Here is a 14,331-nt window from a genome sequence, read left to right as displayed (position 1 = left end):
TACTCAGAAATGCAATTTTAAGTTTAATTTTCCTTATATTTGTCCTCCATCATCAGAAAAATGCCACAAGAACATGTTAAAAACACCAAAAACACAAATTATATTGGAGTAGGTCTTTAAATAGTTTTATATACTGTTTTTTCTGCAGTATAGGGCTTAATCAAATAAAAAAGACTCATGTTACATCAGTAGCGGACCGTGGATTACACACCTGGGCCTTCAGTAGTGCTACGTCTTTCCTCATAAACAGTTCCATCCCCCTGTCATGTAGATTATCGTCTTCAGTTCCATCATGAAGTCCTTTTCTATTCCATCAAGGCCAGTGTTGAGAGCCCAGTCTGTCCAGTTGTGTTTCTGGGTAGGTTTTAAATCGCTTTAGAGACGAAAATGTCCGCTCGACACACACAGTGGACGCAGGGATGGTCAGCGCCAAACACACAAATCTGTACGGCTGCTTCATGATCTCACTCAGATTTTTCTGATGAAAGAAGTCAAGGAGATCAGTGGGAGATTTTCCTGCTAAATCATCCATGGCGTACATTACAGTCAGCTCGGTTTTTAACTGAGACGGATCGAAAAGTGCTCCACGGCTCTGTGTCAAACTGGACAAGGCTGCATGTGACTTCCTGAAACTTCTGTCCAATCAGAAGGTCTGACTACTGTGATGTCAGCTTGTTAGACAGCCCTGCTGACACCAACTCAAAACCTGATTGGTTGAAAGAAATGAATAACCGACATTGATTTTGCATTAGGAGGCCTTCACAACTCATGGTGAAGGCCCTTATCCTGCCTGGCAACAAATTACAGCTGAAATGTGATTGGTTAAATGCTCCAATTTCAAAATACGTCTGTCTGGATGCACCATAACCATCATAAACACAATAAAAGAGAACGGACAGACCATATGCATAGACAGAATATAATTAAGACATGATTCATATATGTTTTGGGGCTTCAGCGAAGGGCACTATAAAAACAAAATTAAGCTTAGATTTGCATTTCTGAGTTCTACTAATTGCTGTGAATCAGAAAAAGATGAAAAAATGTCCTTTGAAATATCTGTGATGTAGAAAATACGCTGAGCCGGCCACAAGTTCCCTGCTCCGCTCCATTCTGATGCTTCCACATGTGAACCAATAGATCCGTGAACGTCTTTGTTTTCCTCGTCTGAGCTGGAGTCTGGATCTAAACTGTACATCTGTAACATTTTTATTACAACAGTAATGTGAGGTTGGGGGTGTGAGGCGCTGCAAGCTAGCAGTAGAGCGTGTAAACAGAGAGCTCTCAGCAACGGGAAGGAGAAGGGGAGCGGGGGTGCTATGTGCCAACAGTCCCGCTCACTATTCAGAGGTGAACTTCTAATGAACTACTTTCGCTCAGCAGAAACTATTTCCTAGAAAAGGATGCAGGTTTTGCTTTTTGGCTAAAAATGGCATAATAATAATTAAAAGACCACTGGGAACCTTTTGGCAATAGATCAAAAGATGATTGGAGTGGATCTTTAAAATAAAACCCCAAAACACATTTCTAAAATGTATTTTTTTACTATTGTTTGAATAAAAAAAATATAGGGTTTTTGATCCAATCTTTAACTGTAATTCAGGGTTGCACTTGCACTGACTATGACAGATTAGACTATTAAATGCTCCTCATAACATATTTATCATGAAACGTATCCCATTTCCTTTCAGATCCATCACTGCAGAGTTACCTGCGCACAAACACACTCACCGGTCCATCCGTTGCGGTTCTCTTTGCTAACATCAGCTCCATGCTGAAGCAGAACCTTGGCACAGTCCAGGTGGTCTAGAGTGACAGCCAGGTGGAGAGGCGTCCGGCCACGGGGGTCCACTGTCTCTATGTCGGTCTGTAGACGATCAGACACAACAAAACAAAATGAGAGAGAGTCTAGGACAACCTGTATTGTGATTATTTAAAGGTATGTGCAAGTTATGTATGTCAGAAAGTAGTACGTTTATATCACAAGATCACATGTATGTCAATTTATATTCTCATTGATCCAGTTGAGTCATGGCCAAATGTTTTAAGAAGAGAAGGCAATAGGTCGAGATGCAATAAGAAAGGGTCCCATTCAGATAAACAAAAAAAACGTTTTATTTTGGCGGGTTATCTCCATCTCCTCCATGTTTACCTACCAGACATTTTTGGAGGTTTATGTTTATTCTTATTCTGTTGGTGGCCTGTGTTTACTGCTTCTAATGTGAATTTACTGTCCTTGGTTCACTTTTTTTCTTTGAGCCACACAATTTTTCTTTTAACCATTCAGCCTAAAGTGAAGCCCACCAAAGCCAGTTTACACATCATTGTAGACCCTCGTTCTGAAGCTGTGTTCACACCGCCCTCAGAAATTAAATTTATGTTAACACATTTTGGGCTTCTGCGTTCAAAACTTTCGGCTTCACTCGTAGCTACGCAAGTTTTTACGACTGCCCACGGCATGCGTGTCCGTTGAACCCGGTTGTCCGGTGCAAACACCATATGCTAGACTCTTAGCGCGTCTCATGATTGGTGTGAACGTGCCTTAAGGTGGACCATCTTTGCTTATTTGATCTGCACCAGAGTTCAGCCAAGTTTACACACCTGCCGAATGAGGCGTACTATTCACGGCCACAGTTAGAAACCATCCTGTCAATGGAAGTGTGCACCTAGAGACAACGGCAGCTTCAGCCCAACTTTCTATTGAAAACTGCAGTGCAGGTGGTGAGGCCAGCAGGATAGCAGATAGATAGCAAGGACAATGACTCATATCTTATGCTCCACAAATTTACATGATAGAGACCTGAAACACAACGGGGGGAAAAAACCCTGCAAGAAAAAGAATTGACCTCAAGGACCAAGCCAGCAGCTGAGAGGAGTGAGGATCCCTGATGAATTAAAAGATGAGAGCTGGATGGAAACTCTTTACCTGGATGAGGTGAAACAAAGCAGCTTGAATAGAGAAGAACCTAGCATTCACCAAGTTAGTTGAAAATGCTAACTTGAACATATTCCCAGACTAAATAACTTAGTTAAATCCAGCAGGCAACTCCACAACATAGATGGTACCCCCTCCAAAAAGTAAAATACGTCTTTGTGTCTGAAGAAAAAAAATCACATTCAGACTCCTAGGAAATAACAATGCAGCAAACAGACAAACAACCCCAATTTTTCCCAGGGAAAGAAAAAGAAAAGAAAAAAGGGAATTACCTAAACCCAACCAATAGTATACAGGTGCTTTCCAGTGCATTGTTTTTACTGCCTAAAGAGAACTCTCATCACTTCTTCCTGATATCAATAAACACGGAAGAGCAGATGAAAAATACTCAAAGCACTGACTGTCCTACTGATCCAGTTATAACGCCATTAGAAAGCACTGGATTTCCTACTCTGACCAAACGCATTAAAAGGAAGAATAATAACTGACCAACATTAGAGGAAACGTTTTCTAGGATGTCTGTAGGCTTTGCCCCTAAAGAAGCATCAGGTTTCCCTTCCTGCCATTTCAAATCTCTGTGCTTCAGAAAAAGAAACCCATCTGAGAGCTTTCCGTCAAGAACATTGAAGAACATTGCAAACTTTTGGCAGGTTTAGTTAGTAAAAACACCTCAGTTTAGAAACACATTGTCCCAGGATGAGATCTGCTGACAGGAAAAAGCAGGTGAGCTTCGATCATCCATAGGGATGTTCTCCTTTTCTGACTGCAGTGTGTGTGATTCACAGACAGACATGGCTGTCTCAACAAAAAGGTTGCGGTTTAAACCAAGAAGGTGTTCTACAAATAAACGGCAACAGCTGCTCATCAGTTTTTCAATAATACTGGAGAAGGAAAGATGGAAAACTCTGGTATGGACAACTGAGAGGAAGTTTCCCAAGGGGCTGTTTAAGCAAGGAGGATTTCTTACAAGTCACAAACTGTAACTCTGCTAATATCCAAACACTGAAAACAAAGCCAGAGTATTACTCCAAAAAAAATGTAGTTACTGGCAAAAGCAACAACAACAAAAAATGCTAATTATTTGTCAAGCAGCGCCTTAAAAACAGAGACAACAATGTTGCTAACCCTGTATAACCACGGGTATCATATTTCTGAGACCCCTATCTCATTAGCACGGTCAACACTTTCCTCACAAACCCACTGCTGTCCATTTTGTCTGCCCTGTAGTTCATCGTCATTCCACTAGGGGCAGTCAAAGGGGCTTTTCCTGCTCAATTCAAAAACTCTATTACCGGGAAAAGTTTTGCTAAATTTCAAAACTTAATGCTGAGAATAACTTATCTATTGTTATTAAGTTTTTTAAATGACCACTTTGGATTTGGAAAAAATGCAAAAACTGTTGAGAGTGAAGTCTTTATAATACAGTGACACCATCTTAAAAATATGTGGATTAAATTTAAGACGGTCGGTAGGATAAATATTTTTCCTGAAAACTCAAGTCAATATTTCAATAAAAACATTGTTGTGAGCAGAAATTTCCCAAATCTCCCAGCCTATCACAATTGATATAATCTACATAAAAAATTAAATATTTTGTGGAATTCCTAAAACTATTTTATACCAACTCTTTGATGTGGTGAGTCTTACAGGGTCAATCCAGTGACTTGGTACTGGCCCGTTTTACAGCAATATTTACTCAATATTAACTTTAGTATTATATAAATAATTGACGCTCATCTACATCCAGAGCAAATATAAGTTGATTTAAGGTTAGTCCATGTCTGTCACTAGCAACAAAAAAACAATCCCAGTCCAATCCTCTTTTGATCAGTTGTAAAAGCAGGCTTGGTTCCAATGAAAGATTCTTCACTGAGGCAAACATGTCATCAGATTTTAGAGTTTTACATTTCTAGATTGTATTTTTTCTTCTAATTATATTCCATTTATGTTTTCTTGTTCTTGTAACCTCTTTCCTTCATCAGGCCACCGTTGTAAAGAAGAATATTGTTCTTAATCTGTCCTGTCAGGATCAATGAAGGTTAAATTAAAAATAAATAAATAAAATGAACAGGTTACTGCAGCTTTTCATAAGGGATACATAAAAAAACAATCCAGAGAGCACGGTAAATAAAATATGTGCTGTTGCTAAAATTATTTCACCTACAGTTACTGGAGCGATCGGTATTTGCAAGGGAAATGAGGAAAGCAACACGGAAGACACATAAACGAGAACACAACCCAAAACATGAATAACAAAAATAATTGTGGCTACTGTAAAAAGCATAACTCAATCAAATCGACCATCATTCTACGGTTATACTGTGTGCTAATGCAGGCACTTTCTCTGCTCTATTGCTAAATCTTTAGATAACAAATCTTCCACAGCTCTCCCAGAGCTCAAGGAAAGAAAGGGAGCTGTTTGTGGTAAAACAAAGGCGCTGTACTGGATAGGGTGTGGGAAGACGAAAGACAATGGATGAGAGTCTGATAAAAAAGAGATGAGGAACTCAGCAGTATGGGGGGAATCCCTGAGGAGCTGTGCAGGCAGGGGAACAGAGGGAGGGACCAAGTGGGGAGCACTGTAGCAACCAACACCTTCCAAATGTTGGCCTTGGTTCTTGTTTTGCTGGAGACAAACAGAGGCAAGAACCGACACGCAGACACTGTCACTCTCCATGCTGAGTGTTTTTGTGGGTTTAAAAAGGGCAGTCTCTAAGAGTGTCGCAGGACACTGCAATGAGTCTGTTTACACTCACATTATCTGATTTCTTGAATCATACGATTTTTCAATAGGATGATTTGATGATGGCACTTGATGAGTAATAAGATGTCGGATTAAAACCTTGTGCTATCCGAGGCACTTTGACATTGGTAGTTGGGTCATCTAGACCCACTAGACAATGCTCTGAACCTTTTTTCTTCAATGATTTGTGATCTTCACTGGTGTCCATGGATTACATGAAATCTTTCCACCTTTATCCACCTTTGTCATGGTAGGGAGAACACGTCAATATAAGGGTGGGGTCATCTGGACCCCACAAGATAGCACAAGGGTGAGCACCTAGATTTCTGGCCAAAAAAGCTAACACTTCCCTGCAAATATCCAACTTCATTTTCAAAATATTTTGTAGGGAGGGACAGGTCATGGTGAAGTCTTAAAGAACAAATAATGGCAAGTTAGGGTGAAGTAGGTTAGACGCTAGCATTTCATACTGATTATTCATTTTTTTCAGTCCCCCCCAAACCCTACGCACTGTGCAGGGAGCCTGTTAGTCCAGTTCAAGTAAAAAGTGTGCCCCCCTTTGCACCCAGGCTGACTGTTAGAAATGAGGAAATTAGATAATCAGAGTGTAGTTTGTTTGGACATCCTACTGGCACTTACATATGACCTACGCTGTACGAGAGCATCACTTGTACTTCATAAGATGCACGATAATTTTAAGGTCCGTTTATATGACGTCCCTTAAGGTGGCCACACAAGCCTCACGGGACCACAAGACAAGACACAATTTTAAGCTGTTAGATTTTACAATGCCACAGTTTAAATATGCATGTACAAACCGGTTATCGTGCATCCATAACCCGTCCGAATATTCTGTTTTTTTACTTTATTTATTTAATTTTATTATTCCGCATAACATACGTTATGTCGTAATAGTGTACATAAGTATTACTTTTTGTTTTTGTTTTTGCACATTTTGTTTTTGTCTTTTTGCACATTTTGAACACCCTTCATTCTTTTGCACATTGCTGTTGTTCTCTTCTTTTCTCTTTCTCTTTTTTGCACTAAACTGCTGTAGCAATTGAATTTCCCCAACGTGGGATCAATAAAGAATATCTTATCTTATCTTTTCTTATCTTATCTTAAGATGCAGATGGACCCTGCACAGGCCCAGACTACTCAAAAACCTGCAACAACCCCACAGGTCCACTCCAGTATGGGATCATGTGACTAAGGCTTCAAGGGTAGCACAGGTGTGTCTTGGAGTTCTCTTGAGGCTTGTGCGGTGACCATGGGGCGGCCGTGGTGCAGAGGTAGAGCGATTGTCCTTTGTGTAGAGGATCGCAGGCTCGACTCCTGCTCTGCCCGCCCATGTGTCGAAGTGTCCTTGGCCAAGACACTTCACCCCGCACTGCTCCTGGTGATTATAGTTTAGCACCTGCGTGTGAATGGGACTGTGACTGTAAAGCGCACGTTCAGTGTATCATGAAGTATTTGTAAGGATAACGTTAGTTGCACACACTTATGACGGTGCCCTTACACTACACTCTCATCGTTAGTAAGGTGTGAGTACTGGTTCCCTGCTGATCGCACACAAATGCCGCCCCCAGGGGATGTCCAGGTGATACATAAGAGCCTGTAGGATATCCACACACACTACACTCTGATTGTCTAATTTCCTGATTTTTTACTGTCAGGCTGCAAAAAAAGGACCGTGGATTTATCACGTCCATACTTTGCGCTGTCCACAGGATTTGGGGGGGGTCGAAAAAAGAACAAATCCACATGACACGCCTGCGTCTCACCTACTTTTACTCTTACTGTATGTGTTGCATTAGAGTTCACTACAACCCGTTGCCTGCAGAAAGAAATGGCTTGATTTGCCCATTTTTGGCCCCAAGACAGTTAATATCATGTTTACTAAAAACAAACCAGCTGAAGGTCTGAAAAGTACCAGGGAGTGTGAGGTTAGGTCATGACATTCTCTGGCGTTCTCTGAAATAAATCAGCTAAAAGACCAAAATTTCTCTAAAGATTTGATTTATACAGCCAATTTGAAAAAAATATGATTACTCCCAGTTTTCCATCTTTTGGTGGAAATGTCAATTCTGGCTCGCCCAGGGGAAGAGAAAGAAAACTATTGATCAATACACCCAAAGAGAAATGTATAGAGAAAACTACAACTGACCAAAGAATAATCAATTCTTATCATTTCAGTCAGTTCCAGCTGTAGCTTACTGACTGTATTTTCTAACTGCTCTCAGTTTCAGCTAACGGTCTCTTACCTCACACCTTTCTTTGGTACTTTTTTCATAGCCAGACCATCTGAGATGCTTGTTCAGAGGTTTCCTGGTGCCGTCACTGTTATCTTTGGACTTGATGCTACCTTATTAACAAAGGCAAACAGTTAACATTGATTTTCATTGTACTGTATGTATAGTCCCTCAATTACCAGCTGTTCTTAGAAGCAAAAGCTTAAAACCGACTGCAAAGAGTTCATCAAATCTTCAAGCTGGCATGAGTCCGCATGTGATAAATTAGCTGTGATGACACATTCAAGTCGTTCCAGTAAACTGTGTCAGTCTCAGCTTTAGTGAGGAGCGGCACAGAGGAGGCCAAGACATGAAGAAACTGTGGCTGCCATTGAAACTCAATGTAATCAGCAGAGAACAAAGACATGTTCTGATTAGAACTGTGAACTCGGAAGAAAAAGCTTATGCAGAACAGACTTTACCCACAGAAGGAAGACCAACCTGTTACGCACAGTGATACAAACAGCTTACTCAGCTTAACTAGCCATGTAGTTAACATGAAACAGAAATTTGAAAATTTCAAATTCCTTGATCAAATTGCCAATTAAATTGTCAATCCGGGGTGAAAGGGTTTATCATTTTCATGTTTTCATCTTTTATTAATACTATGTAGAGCCACATTTGGCCAAACCTCCCAAACATGCTTTGCGGTTGCGTTGTGGAGGGATTTTCACTTTATCATCAGTGCACAGAGGTGATGGTTTGAATTCCAGCTCAAGCATATTTGTGTACAGTTTGCAACGTCATTCAGTGAATTGAACTGTTTTCCCCCCGCATGTATGAACTGCATGAATGTATTCCCAAAGTAGTGTAACTTATTTTTCTGCTTTGTGCACAGAAATTGGGGCCAAATATCAGCAGGTCAGGACGTGTCACTCTCTTCAGAGTAACAGAAAGTATTGTAACAGGAAGTATAGTATCAAACTTTGGGAGAGCATTCTCACTACTGTACGCCACATCAGAGGAGTGATGAAACAGGCAGCGCCAACAACAGACGCTGTTCTGGAGCAGAATGGCGTCACTTTAACTTCTGTTGCATTGTCAATCAGTCATCGTCATTCTTTGGAATACCATAACTCTTCAACCGTTTACAGAATTAACGTAAGTCCAGTGGATTCTGAAGCGAAGAAAAGCAGCCTTGCGTTGACATGCCACACTTTACAGCAGTGACGTGTTTACGCGATCAACGTAACGGATTCTGTTGCGGTGGAAAGCAGCTTTGTGCCGCAATGCAACACTTAATGTTGGTGATGTGTTGCTGAAATGAAAATCCGCTTTTCTCTGCGTCAGAATCAGCTGATTCACGTTGTTTGAGAAGTCAACAGTATATTATGATATATGTAGAAGAGCTTTTGTTATTTTGAGATGACCCCATACAGTTTATTCACAGTCAACATCTCCATTTTAGAGGTATCTCCAAGTGATCAATTAAGGATTTTCTAAATGTAGGGTTTTTCTTGGTGGATTTCTGTGTTGGTAGTGCAAACCTGGCAAACACTCTAGAGCGCCTCAACAGTCCTTTGGGAGCAACCCTCCACTTAGTACCTGCAGACGTACTGCAGACGTCCCGTCTTAATAACTCAGTCCAATGTAAACAAAGTTCAGTTGAGAATCAAAGCACACAAACATCATTAGAATTTCATCATAATGAATGCGTCTCTACATCTCGCATGAACCAAACAGGATCTCTCAGGAGAAAATACAGTTTACTACTAATGGGCAACCAACTACTATCTACCTCACACATATGAGCACTGGAAGGTCTCACAGGACTGATTGGTGCTCATGTCTAAGGCTTTGTGCACATGAAAACTAGTATTTTGACCAAATAGGTTTTTCCATCCATTTAAAAAAACAAAACCTTGACCACTTGGAACCATATATTACAAGTTTGAAACTCTCCACAGAGGCTGAGCATGGAAACGCAACAACTAAACAGGACAATAAAAGCCTGGTCCTCTCTTAGCTGCACAAAATGCAGAAAAAATACAACAGCGCACACAAAAAGACATTTCTGGGTTGTTGCTAAATTCTGAGACATTATATAACATTGTAGCTGCTGGAGGAGCATTTTGTGGAGCTCTGGAAACCTGAAGTGTAATTTCTGTTTTGCATGTGTCTCAGAGCGTTCAGCTCTTACTTTTAAAAGCAGATCATTTAGAACATGTGTGCTGAGCTTAATCTCTTTAACAAACCATTTCCAGCACTCTCCCACAAGTCTGGAGTGGCAAAGGTTTAAGACAGTGCTTTTTGACCCTTTTGAGCCAAGGTTCACTGTTTCCTTGACAAAAAAACCAACAGGCACACCAGCAGCCGAAAATGTAAAAAACAGAAACTCTGTAGTCTATTGATGTAGAATTTTTTGCAACAATTGAGGCAAAAAAAGCTGGAAGTTGCAGCTGTTTTTCCTAAAAGTTGCAATAGTTTTGTATAATAATTTTCAACTAAACTAGTTTTAATTTCGCCCAGGTATTTATTTTTCCGTCCAGTTTAAATTATATGTAACCTAAAACAATAATAATTATAATAATGTCATGCATTAAAGTCACTGCTCGACGCTTGTCTGAAAGTATAGAAAAATAATGCTCCTTGTGGGAGGAGCTACCGTCAAAAGTTTTTCTCGCCGCCCTTCTGAAAGGCATTGAAAATGATGAGAGATCCATGTATTTATATTGTACTATATTGATTGATATTTAATCAGTGTGAAACCTGGACATTTTTTGATGAACACAGAGCTGATATTCTGGGGATGGTAAAGGTTTTTAGATCAGTGAAAAGAAGTCATTTCCTACGGCACACCTGACCATCAATCCCCGTAGTCTAGTGTTCCGCAGCACACATGATTGAAAAACACTGGTTTAACAGGTGCTGACACTGTCATGGTTTGGGTTTCTTTGTATTACTTTTTTGCTTCCATTATGTCACTGTCATGATTTAGGTTCTGCTTCCTGTTTTATTTTGAAAGGTTTCCTGTTTTGTCATGCTTTTGAGTTTTACTTCCTTGGTCCCAATCTCTCCTGATCATGTTCACCTGTGTCTTGTCAGTCCTGTCTGTATATTAGTCTTGTCTCTGCCTTCCTCTTGTGCTGGTCCATTAACGTCTCTTCCCTGACTCCCTTCTGCCATGTTTTCATGCTCTGCCCACAGTAAGTAACGTTTAGTTTTGTTTTCCTGCTCTGCAGCGCTTTTTGTTAGTTGAATAAACCCCTTGCCCTGGAACCGTGTGCCTCCCGTCTCTGCATTTTGGGCCCTTCACGCTCATCAGCCCTCCACTACCTGACAGACTCCTGAAACAGTCTTCAGGCCTGTTTTTGTTTCTTTTTTTTTTTTTTTCGCTCTTCCTCCAAGTCTGCTGCTGGAATTCTTTGTTTTGGTTTTTTTTTTTTTTTTTGCACTCCACAACTGCTTGTACTGCATTCAGAAGCGTAGGACAGATCAAGCAGTAGGTTAGTATATTCCATGTAGAACTCAGCTTTCAGATTGTAGCAGTACTTCACAAAGCTCCTCATCATCTTTCTATCACATCGTTAGACAGACGTTCCAAGACAGTCAGAGAAATCATTAGGTTGCAACCAGTTGACGGCATCATTTTCGAGTAATCTAGTGAAGCAAAATCTAAAACATTATAAATTTATTTTCTCATTCAGGGTGTCTTAAAATCATTAAGCAACCTCTCTTAACACTCCTGACCCAGATCCCTCTTATTGACCTGGACTTTGGTGCCCTGATATCAAAGTGACCGTCCAGGGTTGGTGTGATAGCTGGGACTGTTATTGTCAACAAGTAATCCAAAGTCCTCCATTATCCCTCGTCCAAAGAAGCCATTAGTGGATGCAACACGAACATGGAATACACCAAAGAACCACTCTTTTGATGTATTCTAAACGTGTTCCTAGTAGTCTTTTGATTATGATTATACAGTTTTTAGCCAGAAAACATGGTGAAGTTTTTTACATTTCCTGCTGGTTTCTAACCGATTAAAAAAAAAAAAAAAAAATTATATTGAAACGGACATCAGAAACGATTGTAAGTTGGGGTATTTTTGAGTCTTTGAATCCAATTTGTGAATCTGTTGGTGGGCAACACTAAAAAAACGTCTTACCTGTCAGTTTGTTGATATCTATAAATCTCAATTTTCAGGCTTTATTTGGACATTTTGAAAAAAAGGGTTCTCCTGTGACTGTAATCTCATGAATCTTGCAAGAATCAAGTTGCATGACAAAAAGAAAAAAAAAATGACAAAGAACACTTCAGCAGGGCTGACTGGCTTTGTAACTCCCTCTTTGCAGCAAGAGGCACAGAGAGTGCATGTGGGTATTTTCTTCTTACATCTGCAGCAAAGTGCAGGCTGGCTGCTGAGGGAAGGATCATTTGTGAAGATTTCTCCAAAAAAGAATAGCCAGTTAGGTAAAATTAAGCATTTTTTCTGAAGAAAAGAAGATAAATAACATGAATCAATCGTAACATTTATGCAATTAGGTCCTTTTTAGGTCAGCGGCGACTTTTGTGTGAGCCCACTGCCTTGCTACTAACATGCTACTAACCCACTTGAGGGCTTTTCAACCCAAAATAGGGACATTTGTTTTTACTATAGTGAGTGTAATGCTGCCAGTGCTGAAGAGGCTATTCTCAGATAGTCCCACAGTGACTGCAAACCTCCTCAGCACTTGCTGAAACCAAAAGAACGACAGCATCCTGGAGTAATTCTTGTTTAGTCCTGTTTGTGTATGGAATAATCCACAGACAACGGCGTGCCATAATCTAGACCAGGGGGGCCCACAATTTTTGGCATGTGAGCAACTTTTGAGACAACCAGCTCCAAAAGATCCACCTACCTACCTGTATAAGTGATGGCAATATGCCTTGTGATACATGAAGACTTGGCAAAACAAACAACTAATGTCAGTTCCATTCTGCAGCAACAATTGAAAAAAAATAAAAGTCAACTTGAATTTGACTGCGACTAATCTCAATAGGAGACAGTTAACAGCTTGTATGTCAGGAAAAGACCACATTAAACAATTATCCACCGTTCTAGCTAAAACTGACATGGACTACAATTAAGAATAATGTTTGTGTGCTTGGATTTGTTCTCCGTCTATGTATGGGTGTAAATGTATAAGATAAGCATTTATCGCGGTGTACGCCGTCTTTTGCGATACACGGATTGCACAACCTGATATCACGATGACGATCAAATTTGAATCTATTTGTGCAGGCCTTGACCCAACAACAGACATGGTCATAAATCTTCCACAAAGTCCACAAAACACATCAAGACTGCTAGGGAAACTCAAACCCAGCCACCAGCATCTTCATCAGAGGTAAGAGAGGGTCTGGAGTTCCATGTTTATCATGTAGCCCTTGTGCTATCCTAGGTACTTAACCATTGGGAGTTGGGTCATCTAGACCCACTAGACAGTGCTCTGAACCTTTTTTCTTCAATGATTTGTGATCTTCACTGGTGTCCATGGATTACATGAAATCTTTCCACCTTTATCCACCTTTGTCATGGTAGGGAGAACACGTCAATGGAAGGGTGGGGTCATCTAAGATAGCACAAGGGTTAAAAACAGCATTGTTTCACTCAAGCTGAATCCACATAAAGTTCAAATTTTTGTTTTAATCTGATTCAACAGATCTGATTCCATAACTGCATCCTAATTTCAAGTCTTTCCAAGCCTCATCAACTGTGTGGAGAAAGACAAAAGTATCTTGTTCAGAGAGGGGTCAGACAAAGACCATGGTTTTAGGAAGCCTTAGGGAACCTAGACCCGAGCCCTGCCCTTGGAAAGTTTTTGTTTTTACGGCTAACCTGTCGGAAATAAAACAAGAACCAGTAGCAGGCAAAACCTCTTGGGATTCTCAAAATGTACTTTGTTTTTTCTATACTGGCTCAATCAGCCTGCTTATCTCTTCTGCTCTTTCATAAAACCTGTTTCTCTCAAATCTGACACCATTTCAAAAAAAAAATATATTGTATCTTTCAATGATTATGAGGAGGCCAGGGTGGTTGTTGCTCAAGTGGGAATTGCTCAACATTAAAACATCTTTTTAGAGTCATTTGTGTGTTACATTAGAGCTCTGGGTTTAAAATGAGTAACTCTTTCTGTTTAGTAAGTTGTATTAAAGAGTTATTAGACAGCAAAACACTGGTACATTGTGACAAAGTGAAGGATTGGCTTTCCCCACTGTTTTCAGTGCTTCTGTAAAAAATAAATGAAGTTTAAATCAAACAACTTAAGTTATTACAATGATTACTGTTATTATTGTTAATAAAACATAGTTTACCAATGGCTGTCTAAAACTAAATCACAATGTTCAGGCTTTGAAATGTTTTCAAAGCTATCAAGTTTCTTCTA

General features: G+C 40.1%; 1 protein-coding gene and 1 long non-coding RNA gene across 2 annotated transcripts in view; one reads left to right on the top strand and one right to left on the bottom strand.

The window, feature by feature from the left end:
- ankrd13b (ankyrin repeat domain 13B) overlaps positions 1-14,331 on the bottom strand; it is a 62,767-nt gene that overhangs the window by 32,545 nt on the left and 15,891 nt on the right. Inside the window, exon 2 of the mRNA XM_011482923.3 lies at positions 1,732-1,867. Coding sequence (XP_011481225.3) covers positions 1,732-1,867 — 136 coding nt within the window. The remainder of the gene's footprint in view (positions 1-1,731; positions 1,868-14,331) is intronic.
- LOC110016256 lies at positions 11,077-14,205 on the top strand. Its single transcript, XR_002291574.2, has 3 exons — positions 11,077-11,115; positions 13,188-13,293; positions 13,609-14,205. It is a non-coding gene; the product is annotated as an uncharacterized LOC110016256 (long non-coding RNA).

Source organism: Oryzias latipes, chromosome 13 (genome assembly GCF_002234675.1).
Source record: "Oryzias latipes chromosome 13, ASM223467v1".
NCBI classification, from domain to species: domain Eukaryota; kingdom Metazoa; phylum Chordata; class Actinopteri; order Beloniformes; family Adrianichthyidae; genus Oryzias; species Oryzias latipes.
Note: the sequence above shows the minus strand (reverse complement) of the source record. Positions and strands in the feature narration are given on the sequence as shown.